Source organism: Colletotrichum gloeosporioides (genome assembly GCF_011800055.1).
Source record: "Colletotrichum gloeosporioides strain Lc1 chromosome Unknown consensus_30, whole genome shotgun sequence".
Lineage (NCBI taxonomy): Eukaryota > Fungi > Ascomycota > Sordariomycetes > Glomerellales > Glomerellaceae > Colletotrichum > Colletotrichum gloeosporioides.
The window spans coordinates 262,359-281,980 of NW_025544675.1; the positions used below are offsets into that span (position 1 = coordinate 262,359).

Consider the following 19,622-nt stretch of genomic DNA (forward strand, 5'->3'; position numbering starts at 1 on the left):
CTAGATCTGGCGAGTAGATAGCTTGGTGGGCACCAGAGCGGTCAGATCAGCAAGGAGGCTGTACAGGTCAGGTGCAGCCTCGCTTGACGCCTGTTGCCGCGTCTGACTCAACAGAAGCAGGAGAAGTCACGGAAAGAAGACAGTGCCTGCCCCGTGAGGAGTGCTGAAGCAAGTGTCCGCCGAAAACCTTCCAACCAAAGCTAGGACTATTCAGCAACAGCAACCCAAGCTTCATCATCGTCACCATTATCGAACCAACATCCAGAAACAGGTTGGGTGCAGTGTGGCTGTACAGAGCATCTCGGGCACTTGTACCTCCACTTAGTGGCAAGCTACGTAGGCGACTTCAGCACCATCCAAGCTTACTCTCCAGCAGCTTCATTGGATAAAAGCCAGCGCGGCCCAGCCAAGGTCCAGGATCTCTGCGCCAACTACAATCCCGCCGACCCGCCAACGACAGACAGCCCAGAGCATTTGGAGAACACCCGTCGTCAACCGTGATCGGCGTTTTCATCCTCCGACACAGATGGCTACCCTTGTCGACGACGTCAACTCCACCTCAACCGCCGTCAAGATGGCGCCTTCTACGCTCGACCTGTTCATGTTGACGTTTAATGCCGCCAAGAACTTTATCAATGTTGCCGTTTTCGCATCTCATCTGCACACAGCTTTCCAGCAGAATGGAACGGCTCTCCCTGACCTCGTCGTCTTGTGAGTTGCATGCCCTCGTGACCACCCGATTTCGCCCAAAGCTTGATTGGCAAAGACGTGATCGAGAACTGACAGACGACGTTCCATAGCTCTCTGCAGGAGTTTGCTCCGATGTCATACTCCTTCATCGGCGGATACTTCTTGAGTCCGTACTTTGCCCGATACGAGGAAGCCCTGAACATTGCTGCCACCAGATACACATCCGCAGGTGACAACGCTCCCTCCGACGACGACACGATCACGGTGCAGCCTACCGCGGCGCCACTAGTGCGACCATACACCCTCATTCGCGCTCGCAATGTCGGTATGACCGGAATAATGCTCTTTGCGCGCAATCCCGAGGCAATCCTGCGCGTGGAGGAGGCCGAGGTCGGGTTTGGTGCTGCGGAGATGGGCAACAAGGGCGCCGTGGCGCTGCGCGTGTTGTACGAAGGCAAGGCCGCAGATGGCGGAAAGAAGACGACAGAGCTCACATTCGTGGCTACGCATCTTGCCGCCATGGAGTGGAATTTGCCCAGGAGAAATGCAAACTGGGCGGCCATCATGCGCAGCATGACGTTCGAGAACCCCGATAATATTCTTAGCCCGAAGAAGCACGCCCTCAGCGCAGCTGGAGACGGCCAGGCAGAAGGCGCAGGCGAGGAAGGCGTGCATCTTCTGCACGACGACCACCACGAGCAGAGCTTGGCCCTTCAGCAACGCCTGCAGGACATCTCTGTCTTCAAGCCAACCTCTCACCTCTTTGTCGGCGGCGATCTCAACTACCGAATCTCCACCACCAGCCCACCGCCAATGGCGACGTTCCCGAGTCTCGACCCGGAGAGCGAGCACTTCTATTCTCACTTCTTCCCCCTGGACCAGTTGACACGAGAGCGGTTAGCTGGCAGGACACTGCACGGCATGAGCGAGGCGGAGGTCAAGTTTCCTCCAACATACAAGTACGAAGTACTGCCCGTGGACGACACACGCCTCAAAGTCGACGGCGTCGAAGACGTGCCGTGGTTCTTTGCTCCCCATCGCTACCCCAGCTGGACAGACCGTATTCTGTTCCTTGAAGTCCCCGGATGGGCCAAGGAGAAGGCAAAGATCGATGTCAAGACGTACGAGGCGATGCCCGTCGTCCGCAGCTCAGACCACAGAGCCGTGTACCTCAGGGCAGCAGTGCCGTTGCTGACCGAGGACGAGCTGGCTCCGACTGGCGCGGTACAGGCGAGCGGTACTTCAGACCCTCGACTTGTGTTGCCAGTAGCAATTGATCCTGAGGCCTGGGAGCGGCGAGCGGCGGCGAGAAGGAAGGAGGTTCTCGCCGGCTGGAGCATGTTCTTGTGGTCTACTAAGGAGGGCGCGCTGGTGCTTACGACGCTGCTTGCCGTGGGCGCTGGTGCTTGGTGGTTCAGCCAGTGAGGGCGGTTTGATACCCTGTTGATGAGTTTTTACTTGTTTTTTTTTACTTTTTTACACACAGATACACGACGGAAGAAGTCGCACGATATGAGACAAGAGGGGGCTGATTGGGAGAAGAAGGGGCATTGTAAAGGCGCGACGATGCATTGATACAAGCACAGAGCGTGAATATAGCAATTGAGTTTATGTTGAGATCGCACAACAGTGTGGAGTGTTGATTAAGATGAAGCTCTGTCCATATCTGACTCCAGTGACTAATATGTGCCTCGTGCGGATGGTAGTTATTTCATTGCCGTGGCGGACCAGGTTTTGCAATAGACCGCCTAATGCACGACTATATTTCCTGGGCATGAACTCAACTACTCATTTCACGGACGACAGTGACGATAACGACGAGGACGAATTTGACGAGAATGACGATAGTAACTACGAAAAGTAGTCGCTGTAGCCGAGGAAAAATAGGCATTCTCTTTACAAAGGACAACTCTTTAGCTTGAGTTATTGAGTGCCTAGGCGTACATAGTGTCATTGCAATAACCCGTCTATCGCGCCGCTTGACTGAGGTCGTCAGCCATCAACCCTATGGGCTACAAGTCACTCATCTCCGCAGGCTTTATTGACGTCTTCGACGAGGGAGTGTAGGTCATAGCCAACTCATCGTTGGACGGCCCATGGTACGTACGATGCTCTCGTTGAATGATTTCCCGCAACTTGTGTCGGAACAAAAAATCACATTGGTCATACAAAACACGAAGTCACCTAAGCCACTTCAACTCCACTACGAAGTGAGGACAATCGAGAGTTTCGGTAAGCAGACCCAGAAATGTAATGACCTGCCGGCAAGGAAATCCATCGCAATCGTTTTGTGGATCACCGGGTGAAGTAGTTATATTAATGAACTTTCGTAAACCGCCCACGGACCAGGTCGGTTGAAGCTATGGATTGGGAATAGAACGTGGGCGCAATAACATGGCAGCTCCAGTCACGAGGACAATTACTCCTAAGCATGGACGCCTCGTATAAGCCGGGTAAACAGTGGCAGTGGCATATCCGGATGGCACGGGTGGCGAGTCAAAAATCCGTTTCTGCAAGTGAGAGAGTCGTCGTGTCGTTCTTTTTCTGTCGCGCATTAGACCACGTCATGTATGGTTCTCCCAGGCTACCGGGTGCGATGGGCGCAGGGATAGGTCGCGTGCGCATTGCTGCCCATCCCTGTAGTATAATAACCTTGCTACGGAAAAGAGTGAGCTGTGTTCTTATGGCACATCAAGCCTAGGTAGTTGGTTCGGGAGAGAAAGAGAAGAAAAAAAGGGGGGACCTGGACCCCGAGTTCCGAGGTGCTCGAGTCCGGCCGGCAGTGCTGCTGCAAAGAGTTCTTCACCCGGTTAGCGGAACCCGAAGTCCACACGGGTACCCGGGCGGTCTGATAACCGCGCGTCTCGGCGGGAGCAAAAGATTTGTTGTAAACTTGTTGCACACAGACTGGTTGCTGGCTTGGCATCTCGTAACCTGTGACGGGATCTGGATCAACGACCACGAATCGAGGCGTTCGGGCTTTGAGGCCGATCTTGAATCGGAGGACAGTAGCCCGAACAGACCTAGGTCTTTCTCCTTTAGAGAAAGGCATTTTGTCGCAGGGCGACACGGCAGTTGAGCAGGGTCCTTGTTGCATCTTTACAGCCCAGCCATGGCTCATCTGCACGGCACAAGCCTCAACTTGAGTAAGGCGCAAGGCGTTGGTAAATCCGACAATTGCCCGGAAAGTTGCCAAACTTGTAAAAGCAAGCCACCTGGGCATCAAAGAATTTTCGAAACGTCCAAGGCCCGCATGGCTGAAGAGACAAGGACAAGGCCGTCTTAGTCATTAACCCGCGATCCTCGGGAATGAGGTATGGGGACGCTGCCGCTCTCAATATGTTGTCGAGTATCCGTACCGAAGCTTGATCCAATCGAGTTGCATGCTGAATGGGGGCTGCAAAAATTGCAACCTGGGCAGCCGGGAACCGACCGACTGACTGCTGACCGGGGACTGTGAAAAGTGCTGGGAGGATATACTTCCGTCTGCATGTGCTCTCTGGGCGGGTGACAAACGGTTCGTTGGGGGCTGAAGTGACATAAGACCTCGCCGCAATCAGGCATGGGCGCGACTCATGCGGTTCAGAGGCCGAGCTGAGCTGACGAAGTTCCCTAGTTCTTGCTGGGAGAAGAAACGCTGCGTGGTGACATGGCAGGCCAGCCATGAAGAAAGGAAAAAAAAGTTCTTGTCAAGGTGTAATTTTAGACTCAGCCATGACGAGAAATCGACGAAAGAAAGTCATAAGCAAATATCGGATTTCGTCCTGCTCCGCGGGACGGCCATTTCCAGACGGCACGCAGGCGGCTCGATTTGCGAGTCGGGAAAAGCATGTTCTGGTAGGTTAATAATGCAGTCAGCGGGATGGGACGAGGTGGGATGGGAGAATTGGCAGTGGGCACGAGAGGTGGGATGAGTTGGGGGATCGGGCGTGGAGGTCGATGTGTTGCGTCATAGGCGTCGATAAGAGTCGCTTGCATGCAAGGCGTGTCAGGCCTCTGGGCTCTTTTCGCTTGTCGTTGGGTGCCTCCCCCGCGGGACGGATTCGATGCCGCCGCACGGAATGCAGGAGATCTTGCTGGCTGTCTGACTGATGGGCGCCCTGTGTGAAAGTAAATCTGATGTCTTGCCGTCAAAGAATGTTGGATCGTAACGGTTGATTCAACTGCAACGCCTCGTCACCTGTAGCGTGTTTCCGACTTTGCGCAGTCAAAGTCGAGTTTCTTCCCGTCTAACCTTCATTGTCATCTAGGAGAGATCGGGGACCCGAGGTTCCGGGACCATCGTCGAGCCACATTTTCCGCCCTTCCCTTTCGCAGGGCGGATGGACAGGTTTTGGCTGTTGAAGGAGGCAACACACCGCTGCAGCAGAGTGAGACCTCCGATACGCTACTCGCCGTATGGCAGTGCGCTATCCGAAGGCGGAGGGAGAGGCGGTCAGAGGGCGGGAGAAGCTGAGGCGAGGCGACGTTATGTTGCAATAACGGAGCTTGGAAGAGGCGACGGAACGCTCGTTTTGGTTTTCGGTTTCGGAGCAGCTGGAAATTGCTGACAGTCCTTGCGCGCATCAGGGTTTCGGAGATTTCTTCAAAAGTGGGAAGATGCTGCGGATAGAAACGAAATAGACGGCGGAAAGAAGGCAGTCTAGGCCTATGTGCATTGTGACCTAGGTAGGTCGTTGGCAGGGGTTTCTAGTGGCGGATTCTTTTTGTACTTCGTGTCTCTCAGCTCGTCAGAGAATGGCGGGGAGACCGCAGGAGGGTGAGACTCGAAATTCGATTGCAGTGCGATGGACAAAGCAGAGATGCCTGGCTGGTCGGTGCTGTTGACGAACGTTGCAGAATGAGAGAGCTGAGTGCTGGTCTGGTCTGGGTGTCCGCACGTATCGACGACGGTCGAAGAAGAAGAAAAAGGGGCAGGGGCGCCATGTGGGGAGATGTTGACGGACAGGCTCCGTGGGACCGTGGCTGAAGAGGAAGATCCACTTGGAGTGTCCACGTCAGGTCGACGTCTAGTTCACAGGTGCAGTCACGTCGTGGTCTTGCCGAGTTCCAGCTGAAGCGCCTGCGGTCGAATGTCACCGCGCTGCACCGTCGCAGAAACCGCGGATTGCCAGTTGGGCAGTTGCCCCGGATTCACACCGGACGGCGCATAACGCTAGCCCGATCCAGTAGCTTCTTGTCGGCGAGACCGCGGGTTGATACCGAGGTAGACGCCGCACCCGCCGCAGGCAATAGCGCATCTGCAGGAAGAAGGAAGCAGGAGGAAAAGGAGGAGGAGAGGAGCAGAGGTAAGATACCTAGCAGCGCCGTTTGCTGAGGCGGGTGATGGTGGTCTGTGGTGTGGCAGTTACCCTAAGGTATGGCGGGTGAAGTGGAAGTTACTCACTGCGTACCTAGGTACCTTACCTTAATAAGGTACTTACTTACCTTAATGTGCGAGTCGCAAAGCGGAAGGCGGGACCGGGACGGTGCAGACAGAGCAGCCAGGTGCAAATGAGCAAGCATCACACCCGTCACAGGGCACTGAAAAGGCATCCACCCTCTTGGGAAGGGGCCCCCCGTGTTGTCGGGTGCGAAAAAGCGTGGGAAGGAGCCCTTCACACGCCTCGCCTGCCCCTCCCCTCCTGGTCAGCCCCATAAATGCTCCTACCGTAAGTAGCTGTCTGGTCTGCTGGCTTTCGTCATTGCCACGGCCCTTTCATCTGAAGGTTTCCCCGTCGACTCCCTGAAAGCGAGAAAGCCCAGGTGCTAGGTGAAAGGAAAGGTCCAGCTCAGACTCAAAGACCGCCTCTTCTCTTCCACCACTCGACCCAGAAGAAGATACACACCCCAATATCACACACATCCAACCCAATCCTCCATACTTTGCATACAAAGTATACACGACCGACCCGCGGCCCATCTGTCAGACCTCCCGCCCCGTTCCCGAACCACTCTTCGAATCCCCAGACGACTCTCGATCCGAACCGATCCCCTTTCCACCCAACCAGCCCTTCCAATTGACCACTGACGACACGAAACGGACACACCTCCCGTATCGCTGTTCCTACCTACCTACCTTCTTACTTACCTACTTACCTCGCTTTCTCTTCCTCCCCCAACGCCCGACCTCCCCGGCTTACTTCGCCTTCTACCAACACACCGCGAGTATTCGTCCCATTTCCTTCAACGGCCAGCTCCCCGGGCCGTGATGGACGCCGCGCTGTGATTCCGAAAGAAGAAAGCAAGCGACCACTCTCTCAGTCAGCCCTTAGATACCCCTGACCCTTTATGACTGGGATTTCGGCGATCAACAAGAAAATACATAATATGGCGGCAACAGTAGCGCACGCGAATCCCCTGCCTAATCAGGTTGGAGGAGGACTTTCCAAGATGATGGGCGGTACTGGACACAGTCAGGCGCAGCAGCAACATGCTGATGCTGGAGTTGGTCCTATTGCGAATCGCAAGTTGACTCCGCAAGACTTCCGTGTGGTGAGGACGCTCGGCACAGGTGCGTTTGCTTGTCTTTCATTCTACATGTAGCCATGTCTCGGGAGCCCGTTTGCTGACGATTTGCGCCCTTGTAGGTACCTTTGCCCGTGTTTGTCTCGTGCGACCAGCGAATGCGACAGAGGAGGAGCGCGACACAGTTTTTGCGCTCAAAATATTGAGGAAAACCGAAGTCATCAAGCTGAAGCAGATTGATCATGTCCGGCATGAGCGTTTAATCCTCAGCGACGTCGCTGGCCACCCCTTTATTACCAACCTCATCACTTCCTTTTCCGACCGCGACCATCTTTATATGCTCCTGGACTACGTTCCTGGCGGCGAGCTGTTCAGCTACTTGCGCAAGTTCAGGCGGTTCGAGGAACAGACGGCGCGTTTCTATGCTGCAGAGATTGTCCTTGTGCTTGAGTACCTGCACGAGCAACAAGGGCGAGTCGCATACCGCGATCTCAAACCAGAGAACCTGCTGCTAGACCAGGATGGTCACATCAAGCTGGTCGACTTTGGTTTCGCAAAGAGATTAAGCAACAGTGCTGGACAGCCAACCGAGACATACACGCTCTGCGGCACCCCCGAGTACCTCGCGCCGGAAGTGATCCATAACAAGGGCCACACGACAGCGGTGGACTGGTGGGCGCTGGGCATTCTGATATATGAGTTCTTGACGGGTTACCCTCCGTTCTGGCACCAGAACCCGATCGAGATTTACAAGCAGTAAGCCACTATTTACCGACCAGCGATGTGGACTGGGAGCGTTCGCTGCAGTTGCTGACAGATTCTACAGAATCGTTGAAAAGCCGGTCATGTTCCCGCACGATCCGCCAGTATCTCCCGAAGCACAAGATCTCATCAGAGCGTTCTGCACCGTAGATCGGTCACGAAGACTGGGCAACATCAGCGGAGGAGCCGCCAAGGTCAAAGAGCATCCCTTCTTCCGTGGAGTCAACTGGGATGATCTGTACCATCGGAGGGTCCGTGGTCCTATCATTCCGCCCATTCGATATCCAGGCGACGCACAATGTTTCGACATTTATCCCGAAGATGACGGCAAGCGGGAAACGTACACGGAAGACATGGTCCAGAAGTACGATCAGTACTTCAAGGATTTCTGATGACAGTCTGATGTGACGGTCGTACGAATTCATATGCCGGGAGTCTATGTTTTTGTTGTTTCCACATTTCATTTCGTTTTACGGCCATTTATGATACACCACTTTGTAAGGATGTACCGGATGCACTTGTGACGCGCAGCGAAGAGGAGGAGTATGCATAGCCCATTTCAGGAGAGCATGAACTTTTGACGAGGGAAGGCTTTCAGGCTCCAGGAAAGGGGAAGAGGTGCGAAAGGACACAGGGGGAACTTTTGCTGGTCAAGCCCTGGATAAGCACTATTGGATTCTGTTTTTTGGGTTACAACGGCGTTAGCATTGTTGTCTGCCTGCGAGGCGGCGAGGGAGCGGGGTTCGAGGGTCGAAGAGAGACTCTTAGTTGTCATCGAAAGAGATGGGATGGAAAGACCATGAATAGACATATGTACGCCATGCGATGTGCCCCATCTGCAGATATTGTCTCCAGTTGACAGAGCAGTGTATTCACAGTACTCTGATGCTCGTGCGCTTGTGTACTACGATGTGTACGACCCAACAGCTCGGCGCATTTAACGGGTCGCCAAAGCATCCCGTGAACACCTCGACCATCGATGTGACAGCACGGGGCGGGTGTCTTAGCGCTCTGGGGGCTAGCCAAGACGGGGATGGCACTCGGCATGGGCATCTCTGTGGTGATGGCGGCGCGCTCACGTCACCTGGACTGGGCAATGCATTCTCCCCTGCGTTGGTGGGGTTGATGGCGATAGGGGTTAGGGTCTGGGGCTCTATGTAATGCGAGGCAGTTATGAAAGGGAGACTGGAAGGCACGGCTGCGTTTGAAAGGGGCCTCGATGATAGACCAGCAGACATGATATCATAGCACACAGGTACCTGCTGTGTATCGGCATGGTCAGGTACGTCTTGGGCTACAGAACTGTCATCTGGGGAAGGGGGTTTGTCCGGTTCATCCAGAGAATATCTGTACCTGTCGTGCTGCCTTACTAACGTCTCTACCTTACCACAAGGTATGAATGACCTGCAGCAGCAAGGCAAGCTTACCTTAGCGACAAATGGGGTTATTGAGGGAGGGAGGTGGAGTGTCAAATGGCGTACCCGTACCTAAGAATGGCCAGCGGGATGTGCGAGTTACGGATAAGGTACTTTAAGGTGTAGAGGGGTTACCCCTCTGCAGGGGACTGCCGGATTGGGTGCCGCTCGCTGCATGTCCGCTGTGCCTTAGTCCTAGTGTCCGGCAGCAACTGAGGTGATCATGAGATTCAGGGTGTTCGGACATTGTCAGACACCAGATGCAGGCAACTTGGAAGGTGGTAAGGCAGAGTTGTCAAGGTTTCGCGACCTGAAATGCGTCCAGTACTGCTGGTGGTCGGAGAGCGCCTCATACCTTACAGTTAGGTAGGTAGGCAGGCTGGTAGTATCTAACGTGCCTTGTAAGGGTGAAGCAGCAAGTACGTACCGGACCCTCAGAACGTAAGTGGTCTTGGCGGGAAACCTCCAACTATCCACTCCTCTGCATTCAGCTCCAGTCCCGGCTCACGCTTAGCACAGCTCTCTTACCTTCCCGTCACCCTATCCAATTGTCTGTCTACCAAACAACTTCCACCCTGCTGCCGAATAAAAGTCCTGCGTCGCCTTGGAGCTGACTGACCCTTCGCCATATCGTGCTACTCTTTCTGCGACTTTACAAACATTCTTTACTTCTCTACCGGCGAGAGTTTCGTTCTTCTGTCGGGACCTGCCCCTCAGGTCAGCAACCAGTCGACCTCGCCTCGCCTCGACTCCGACCATCCAGTTTCCATCCGGCGGGAACCGAGCCTCTTTCCATCGCCCTTCCGACGACAGCCCCCCGACATGACAAGCTGAGTACAGCGGCTTCAGCATGTTGAACCTATCTAGCCTCGTGCAGAAGGCACAGCAGTTCATTGACCCGACCCAGGGGCTGAACCTCACCAACTCCGACAAGAACCCGTCCAAGGCATCGCTGTTCCAGAACCAGTTCCGCCTTCCCAGCACCCAGACCCCGCTGTACGAGATCAATGCCGAGTTGACCATCCCACCCGCCAATGCCGTCTACGGCGGCAAAGACCACGATCGAGGCTACCACTACGCCGGCAAGCTCCATCTCTCCGAGTCCTACATGTGCTTCTCCACCACGCCATCCAGCTTCGTCCAGTCGGCCAGCACCTCAACAAGCTCCGCCTTTACGGGACAGACACACGGCGGAGGGCCAAGCGGAAATGGCTTCACGTTCCCCCTCTGCGCCATTCGGCGCGTCGAGAGGCTGAATAGCCAGACTTTCCAGGTGGGTTCTCTTTGACCCCAGATTCAGATAATGACAGCCGGCAGTCCGTGCTCTCCCCCGCAAGGACTCTCAACTGACACTTCACCTCCTAGTTTGCGTTGGCGATTACGACCTGGAATGGTATCTCTCAGCAAAAGGATAAAGAGTCCAAGGAAAAGGACAAGGAGGCCGCCGATAAGGAGAAGAAGGACAACAGGGAGCAGAGGATCACGATACACCTTGCTGGCACCCGGCAAGGCTGCGAGCGCTTCTGCGACGGCTTGAAGAAGGGACTGAGGGCCGGCGTCGGCAACGTGTCCAAGTACAAAAAGGTCGTCAATGAGTGCTACTCTGAGTACCTCCTCCGCCCGGAAGATAAGAAGAACATAGGACCCCCGGACGCCGGCCTGGGAATGATGTTCCGATACCCTGGAGATCCAAAGAAGCTGCGCGACCGAGCCAAGATGCGGTTATGGGCTGAATACCTACGCGACTATGGTCGGAACGTGACGCTGATTCGACAGCCCACCTTCCACAAGCTCATCCGCGTTGGTCTGCCAAACCGTCTGAGAGGTGAGACTTGGGAGTTGACTTCCGGATCGATATATCTCAGGCTTGAAAATCCCACGCTTTACCACGACACGTTGGCCAAGTACGAAGGTCAGGAGTCTCTCGCTATCGACGAGATCGAAAAGGACCTCAACCGAAGTCTTCCAGAATACCCCGGCTTCCAGAGCGAGGAAGGCATAGGTCGCCTCCGACGAGTCTTGACGGCCTACAGCTGGGTCAATCCTGACGTTGGCTACTGCCAAGCCATGAACATTGTCGTAGCGGCGCTGCTCATCTACATGTCGGAGACGCAGGCCTTTTTCTTGTTGTCTTCACTATGCGACAGACTGGTTCCAGGATATTACTCAACGACCATGTACGGCACGCTTCTGGATCAGAAGGTCTTTGAGTCGCTCGTGGAGAAGACAATGCCGATCTTATGGGAACACCTGGTTAAGAGCGATGTGCAGCTTTCCGTCGTCTCATTGCCGTGGTTCCTATCGCTTTACGTCAACTCCATGCCTCTGGTCTTCGCTTTCCGAGTTTTGGATGTCTTCTTCGTCGAGGGCCCCAAGGTATTGTTCCAAATAGGTCTAGCAATCTTGAGGATCAACGGCGAGGAACTCTTGGATGCGGCTGATGACGGCGCCTTCATTTCGATCCTCAAGACATACTTCGCACGTCTCGATGAGTCGGCGCATCCCAAATCTGAGAATCCCAAGCTGCGCGCTGTCACGAAGTTCCAAGAGCTGATGGTGGTGGCATTCAAGGAGTTCTCTGGCATCACTCATGGCAGCATAACCGATTTGCGCTTAAAGAACAAGGACGCCGTTCTCAGCAATATCGAGAGTTTTGCGAAGAGAACGGCGATCCGAAACTTGGGCCCTGACAGCAAGCTTCTTGCCCCAGAGGAGTTGAGTGCGTTATACGACCGCTTTTATACCATTCTATACGAGAGACAACAGCGGGAAAGCATCATCCAGCAAGAAAAGCAGCGGCGCGCAAAGAACGCACGGCCTAGAGCGCGTGATGTATTCGACGATAGCCCTGACCATGGTGTCGAGAAAGGACGGGTTGCGCTTGGAGCCAGCACCAGTCTGATGGATTACGATGCATTCAGAGAATTCCTTGCCAACATGGCTAAATGGGCCATTTCAGACGCACCCACAACCCCGCGCCGAACTACTTTTGCCGACAAGGACAGAAACGCTTATACCAGCCCCCGACAAAACAATGGACTGCTCTCTCCTTGGGGCGCTGGCCCAGAGCCTGCGGACCACGAATTCATACAACTGCTGTTCAAGAAATGGGATGTTAGCGGCACAGGTGCGCTCACTTTGTCCGACGTCGTCGCAGGCTTTGCCAGTATCAAGGGCAAGCGAGACATCATGGGCACAATTACATACTTCTTTGAACTATACGACGACGATGGCGATGGCAAGGTTGATCGCGAGGGTATCTTGCGAATCTCTGAATCCCTCTTATTCCTGTCAAGGCGAGGTCTCGAGGGAACGCTGAGCCCAAGCGCGTCGAGCCTCACACTCAACATGCCCAATGGCATGGGCAACAACGGCCCCGAACCGAGCCTGCCCGGTATTTCAACCAACGAGAAGTTTCTGGGCAGCGTCAGCGCATTCATAAGAAGATGCTTTGAGTACGCCGATCCCGATCATCCGCACAACCAGAACCGAAATCAAACCAACAAGGAGAAGGAAGAGAAGCCCAAGTCTGCGGACACTGACGGCGCCTTCGCTATCGGCGACGATGAAGATGAAGATGAAGATGAAGATGAGGATGAGGATGAGGATGAGGAAGATCTTCTTGCCATGGACTCACCCACTGGCAGCCCGACCAAGGCGAAGAAATTTTCAGACAGCTTGCCATCGCCACCAGAAGAGAAGCAACCGGCTGAAGCTCAATCTCAACGACGTGTTTCGAAGGCACAATCAGAGGCGGCAAACGCTGCGCTGGATCCTTCAAATCCTTTGCACATTACACTTCCCACTTTCCGCATGGTCGTGCTCGCCGACGAGCTTCTGGAACAGTTTTTCGAATCATCGTTCCCAACCTCCTTCCATCTCATCGAAGGCCTGCCAACGGTATCGACACCAACATCTACGCTTACGACCTTCTCTAGTCTCAACTTCGGACGTGCGCCTGTTGCCGCATTGAACCCTGCCGCCCAGGGAGCTACCCGTGGTCTACGCGGCGTGCTCGACAACATTGTCACAGACGGCATGCGTGTTGCTGCTGAGGTTCGCAGAAGAATGGACGAGGCGCAGAAGGACTTGGAGAAGAATGCCTTGCCTGGCCAAAAGGAAGAGGACGAAGAGGATGACGCAGACATCGGAGTCGAGATCGGTATCAGGAAGGGCACGGCTAGTGGAAGTGCGGACATTGAAAGACGGAGCGTTCGGAGTGAAGACCGGGATCTGCTTGACGGCGCGGATGCCGAAGCCGGTGCCAGCGGAAATGGCAAGGAAGGCCAGCTCGTCGACATTGAGCCCGCAGGCAGACCCGAGGCGAACGCCAAGGGAGTTGTTGAGTTCGAGGGCTGATCGTTGCCATCACAAGGCATGCAGCTTTTACTTGATCCATCCAAACTAGGAGTCTCCAAGACAGCATGAGGACATCGCTAGCCTGAAAGGGGGATTTTGAGGTACGCGAAGAGCGGCAGTTGGCAGGAGGATGTGGATGGCACGCAAGGGAAAGGAGGGATGCTAGCCAGCATGAGTGCGTACGAGAATCGGGCCCCGGAGTGAGGTGGTGTTCGTCGTCCTGCTGCATTGTAGAAGGCATCTGTGGGACTGTGATTATACCTGCGGACATCTTGTAACTAGGAGTTCCATTGGGATTGAATTGCCTCTGTGGCTAGATTATACAGTCATTAACAAGAGATTTGACTGTCGGCAGCCTGACGGCGTCAGTGCATACACCTGCGAATGACGAAGTCATTGAGCTTCGTGAGGCAACCCACGCAGCGGACACGACCCGACAAACCGACATTGGGGAAAAGCTCGCCAGCGCAATCGCGTGGCCAGCATGCTTAGCCCCATGGATGGCAAGGCAATCTCCTTCCTACGGTTTCGAGGGCAAGTGTCGCTCAAAGCTTGGTTTGCCTGGTATGGAGTGCCTGCCCATGACAGGAAGGCGAGAGAAATTTGGCCATAACGCTATCGACTGGGCAGACGGTCGCCGGGCCCCAGATCGGACTTCTCATGGACAGAATGAGCAGAAATGAATCCGTCGTCATATTCGCAATTACCTTGTGGCATGAGAGCGCGGGCACGGATTGTTCTTATGCCTGGGCATCACGAAGGAGCAAGATGCGAGAAAAGAAGCCATCAGCGCCACCATCTTTGAGTTGCAGTGCAAGAGGCGTTGGCCATGAGGCTAACGATACCATATCAACAGGGAGGACCACCCTCGCGTTGGGCCTGGCGTATGCAGGGAGAGCAGGAAGCATTCTAGCGCCCGCTTCCCTTTGGATGAGAAGCAGTATCTCGGCTGAGACAAACTTTCCTCAACCGGATCTGAAAGCTGCCACTTACAACACCGTCCTCCACTCATCGCCACGGGCCAGCATCAACAGCATTCCGCTGCTTTGGGCGGGCGAGCATGGGACTTGGCGAGTCTGGAATCCCATCTCATGCCTCGCCGGAATCTTACCCGTCGTCTTCTTTCACGTGTTCGACCTCCACTCTCGCACGACATGCCCACATGTTTGAGAGGCAAGCTTTCTGCGTTCATCAGTCAGGGATTGTCGAGGACGTTGACCCAGAAGGAACAGGACCGTTGATCGCACCACGCACGCACTATTCCCCGAAGATGGGTAACGAGTCTGGACTCGTCCAAGCTTCCGTTCCATTTATATTTCGCAGAGACATACCAATGTCTCTGGACTACCTACCTATGGACCAGTTTCGCCCCCCGGGTACACATGCTTTACCGGTAGTTACCTGGTAGGGCCGTTCGCCCCTGTCAAGTCTGTGGGTAAACCACGGCGCGCAATACCGTCCGCAACGTCAGACCGGTTGCCCGTCAACCCCTGGATCAGCAACAGCCCCTTCACATTCCTTGTGCAAATCCCAGCTGGACCTCTTCGTCGTCGACCCCGATACGTGCTTCTCGTTGTGTCTGCTCAAGCATGCAGTGGAAAGTACAGTGATCGCGGGCATTCCCCTCTATCTCCCGCTCGTACCGGCTTCCACCAACGAGCTCTACCAAAGGGGAATCTGCTGCTCTGATGACCTCCAGGCCTCTTCAACTCCTGTGACAATTGGCACCCATCAATGGTCATCCAGCCGTTGAACCCATCCCTATCCAATGGGATGAGAGGAGATGCGCGTTGGTGAGGCGAGCAGACTGAAGCGGGCCCAAGCTCCCTCCTCCTCCTGTAGCCATGCTGTGGATGCCACGGGACGATTTCCTCTTTGCCATTCCGCATCGAATCCGCACCAAGAGGCCAAGTTTGAAATGAGGGGCCAGACCAAACACATACGGACATACACGAACGTGCCAGCATGCACGCGGAGCACAGAGAGGAAAGGACGCCTGGAATGGAGGCGTTCAGGGGACAAGCATCGCGCACGGCTGGACCTGAGAATCGTCATTTCACACATTCCACCTCCCCAGAGCAAGGTCTCTGGGAAGGGTCACAGCAGCCCTAAGACGGCAGGAGAAAGGGGTAATCTCGCCTTGTTGACGGGGACTCGTCTTGGCCCCGACGGTGGAAAACTTTCAAATACGGCCAAGATTCTCCTTGCTCCAGAGGGAAGTTTTTCTCCCTACCACGCTCTCAACTCACACTCGCTTCATCTCCTCTCGTCCGTCTTTCCTGGATTTCCTTCCGGGCAAGTGGGCATTCATTCGTTACTGTTGCTTGGCTTCTGTTCTCGCGTTTGTCGCTCTTTTGGGGGTCCCTCTCCCAGCCTAATATCTCTCAACTACTCCCAAAGCCTTCGACACTCGCCTCCTGGCCCTCCTGATTCACATCCAAGCTCCCGCAGTTGTTCGAACATCAACCCGACAAGATGGTTTGGCTGAAGAAAACGGTCCTCGTGGCCGCCGTGTCTTTGTCCGGCATTGCTCAGGCCCAGAACACCACTTCGTCCGACCTCGAGAGCAGCACCTTCTCGTTCACCAACAGCAGCTCGACTCTGAGCAGCACCTCCAGCCACAGCTCCACTTCTGGAACCGTCAGCCTCACTTCCACCTCCACTGGTAGCCAGAGCGAGTCTTCTACGTCCACCGGCGCGGCTCCGGCCTCTACCAGCGGTAGCGTGACCCCCAGCGTCAGCGTGACCCCGGCCCAGAGCTCTACTGGCGGCGCTGGTGCTAGCTCCTCTGCCCCTGGAGCCAGCAGCTCTGCCCCTGGAGCCAGCAGCTCTGCTCCGGGCGCTAGCAGCTCTGCCCCGGGAGCTAGCAGCTCTGCCCCGGGAGCTAGCAGCTCTGCCCCGGGAGCTAGCAGTCAGGCCCCGCCGGCCAGCAGCCCTGCCGGCTCCTCTCCCGGTGGCGGCGGCGCCGCTTCGACCCCCGCTTCCTCGGGCGGATCCACTCCGTCTTCCGTTCGGTCTGCGAGCGCTTCGGCGTCGGCCTCCAGCGCCCCCGGCGGAAGCATCGCCGTGCTCAGCCCCAATCCCCAGCCCTTTAACAACTTCTTGAACATTCAGCCCGGTGAGGCCATCGTGTCCACGCTCACGATCAATGGACAGCAGGTCGACTTTGTCATCGTTTCCCAGGGCTGCAGAGGTGTGCCCGCCGGACAGTCGCCGTTCGCCGATGGAACCGGTGCTGAGCCTGGCACCGCCTTCACTCCCGGTTCTTGTGCGTCGACTTGCGCGGGCAAGAGCCTCTCCATGTCTGGATCCCAGCGTGGTATCTGCAACTGCGGTAACACGTTGAGAACCGACCTCCCCCTCATCGACCCCTCGCAGTGCAGGGCTTCCAACAACGCCAAGCGCCAGACCGGAACCTTCGACCCCGTCCCCATTGCGCAGGCTATTCCCGCCAGCCAGGTCGCCATCCAGCAGGCCAGTGTCACCCTCTCGCAGTCTTCCCTCCCTGTCGTAGCCGTCAACACCGCGCCTCCTGGAGCGTCTGTTCCTGCCAGCACGGCCGCCGGTGGATCTTCTACTGGATCTTCCGCTGCTACTTCTCGTGCGTCGACTGGCTCCTCCGCTGCTTCCACTGGTGCCGGTGCTTCTACTGGTGCGTCTGCGGGCTCTTCTGCCGGTGCTTCTACTGGTGCGTCTGCGGGCTCTTCTGCTGGTGCTTCCACCGGTGCTTCTTCTGCTGGTGCTACCCCCGCTTCCTCCGCCGGCAGCAGCCCCGCCGTCTCCTCTCCCGCAGCAGCCAGCGCCACTGACTTCATTCTCGCAATTGTCGGTGGCCGTGCCCCCAGCTCTTCCGTCTCCAGCTCGGCCTCGTCTTCGCGCGCCTCGTCCTCTAGCGCCAGCTCTGCTTCCTCCAGCTCCGCCGCCTCCAGCAGCTCCTCAAGCTCTCGTGCTTCCAGCTCGTCTGCCTCCAGCGCTTCCAGTGCCTCCGCCTCTTCTGCCTCTTCTGCCTCCTCCAGCTCTGCCGCTGCCGTGTCCAGCTCTTCTGCTGCTTCAAGCTCCCCGATCATCACTATCCCCACCTCAAGCCTGTCCATCACTTCTCCTCCGGTCAGCGTTCCTTCCACCAGCACGTTCAACTTCGCCAACACCACTTCTATCCAGCCTCCCGTCAAGCGTGCCATCCTCAAGCGCAAGATCGAGGAGGTCGCGAAGCGTCAGACTGGTGCCGTCACCTACGTCGGTCGTGTCGGCAGCCCGAACCCCACCAATTGCCAGCAGGCTTCCGTCTTCAGGCTCGGCGCCTCCGGCACTCTCACCATCGACGGCGCCGCTTTCGGTATCAACCCCGGTGTTGTCTTCGCCCCGCTCCGCACCGGGCAGACTGGATCCATCGTTGCTACCTTCACCGCCGTCACCGGCAGCGGTTTCGCCTGGACCAACCCTTCGTTCTTCGGCGGTCAGGCTGGCTTCTGCCAGGACGCCACTGGCCAGGTCTATGCCACCTTCGCCAACCCTGCCATTGCTGGAAACGTCCCCAGCGGCTGCACGACTGTCTCGTTCAACGTCGTCCCCAGTAAGTACATGGAAATAGGTCACGTACGTGTCCTTTTGCTAACGAATGCCAGGCTCTCAGTGCTTGCAAACCGGAAGCACCACGACCGGTCCCTCCACCACGCCCGTCATTCCTACCAGCGGCGTTCCTACGTCTGGCGTTATCCCTACTAGCGGCGTTGTCCCCACCTCCGGAGTCGTCCCCACCTCCGGAGTCGTCCCCACCTCCGGAGTCGTCCCCACCTCCGGAGTCGTTCCTACTTCCGGCACCAACCCATCCGGCACCGGCGCCACCACCATTGTCGGTCCCTCTGGCACCACCATTGTTGGCCCATCCGGCACTACCATCATTGGTCCCTCTGGCACCTCTGTCGTCGGCCCGTCTGGCACCGACACCGGCGCTACAGCTACCAGCTCTGGAGCCGTCACCACCGTCGCCCCCAACCCTGGTACCATTGGAGACTACGCCTCCCTGGGTTGCTTCAGCTCCGGCGGCGGCTTCCCCTCGTTCCTCTTGGTCAAGCAGGACAACGCCCTCACCATCGACAGCTGTATCGCCGCCTGCGGTGGAAGCAAGCTCATTGGTGTCTTCGGCACTGACTGCTACTGCGGAAGCTTCATCGACAACACCCAGACCCAGCAGGTCTCCGAGAACCAGTGCAACACCCAGTGCCCTGGTAACCCTCTCCAGCGCTGCGGTGGTCGCTCCTCGGTGGCCAAGCGCCAGGCTGTTCCTGCAGGCGTTCTCCTGAGCATCTACATTCGCATCGACGCCGGATCCATCTCCACTGTCGTCAGCGTCAGTGTCAGCGCCGGCATCGACACCACCGCCTCCTTCACCTTCAGCACCGTCATCACCAACCCCGGTGTCACCGGCACTGGCCTGGTGCCCTCCCAGACCCCCAACGTCGCCGGCACCCTCACCCTGCCCCCCGGCCTTTACACCGAGGGCCAGCCCACCCCGACCGGCGAGTTCTGCCGCATCACCACGGGCTCCTGGTACATCGGGTCGACCACCCTCCTCCCCTTCCCTCTGCCCACGGCCTGAGAGCGATGATTTTCAACGACAAGTTTACGAAGTCAATAAGCATCAGATCCCAAAGCTCGCATGGAAAAGAGATCTCGGGGAGTTAATTCTTGTCACAGTTTTACAAGTGGTTTTTCCGATGGTGTGCGTGAGAGAGATGTTTGTATTGTTTGAAGAGAGAAAGGGGGAGGGAAACGAGAAGATGGTTTGTAAACTTTTTTTGTTTCTAATTGGATGATGCATTGAAAAGAAAGGCGAACAGTTCAAAACTGTGTCGACTTTTTTTGGTAATATTGGGGTTGTGTTGTAGCTTATTGTGTGTTCTTTTGTCGGTAGAGAAGAATAGATGTTTCGGGCACCCTACGCTCCCC

At 56.1% G+C, this 19,622-nt stretch overlaps 4 protein-coding genes across 4 annotated transcripts; all 4 read left to right on the forward strand.

Moving 5' to 3' along the window:
* Positions 1–526: 526 nt before the first annotated feature.
* On the forward strand, positions 527–2,115 carry GCG54_00008726 (uncharacterized protein; the record flags this gene model as incomplete). The annotated part of the gene is made up of 2 exons (XM_045408687.1): positions 527–711; positions 801–2,115. The coding sequence occupies 2 exons, from the start codon at positions 527–529 to the stop codon at positions 2,113–2,115; spliced, it is 1,500 nt and encodes a 499-aa protein (XP_045266430.1).
* A 4,884-nt stretch (positions 2,116–6,999) lies between these two features.
* Positions 7,000–8,291, forward strand: GCG54_00008727 (Protein kinase DC2; the record flags this gene model as incomplete). Its single annotated transcript, XM_045408688.1, has 3 exons — positions 7,000–7,183; positions 7,260–7,893; positions 7,964–8,291. 3 exons carry the CDS (start codon positions 7,000–7,002, stop codon positions 8,289–8,291), a joined length of 1,146 nt encoding a protein of 381 aa, XP_045266431.1.
* A 1,855-nt stretch (positions 8,292–10,146) lies between these two features.
* GCG54_00008728 (putative GTPase-activating protein) lies at positions 10,147–13,673 on the forward strand (the record flags this gene model as incomplete). Its single annotated transcript, XM_045408689.1, has 2 exons — positions 10,147–10,587; positions 10,680–13,673. Coding segments are annotated over 2 exons (3,435 nt in total), but the record flags the coding sequence as incomplete, so codon positions are not given.
* A 2,475-nt stretch (positions 13,674–16,148) lies between these two features.
* On the forward strand, positions 16,149–19,272 carry GCG54_00008729 (uncharacterized protein; the record flags this gene model as incomplete). Its single annotated transcript, XM_045408690.1, has 2 exons — positions 16,149–18,246; positions 18,299–19,272. 2 exons carry the CDS (start codon positions 16,149–16,151, stop codon positions 19,270–19,272), a joined length of 3,072 nt encoding a protein of 1,023 aa, XP_045266433.1.
* Positions 19,273–19,622: the final 350 nt, after the last annotated feature.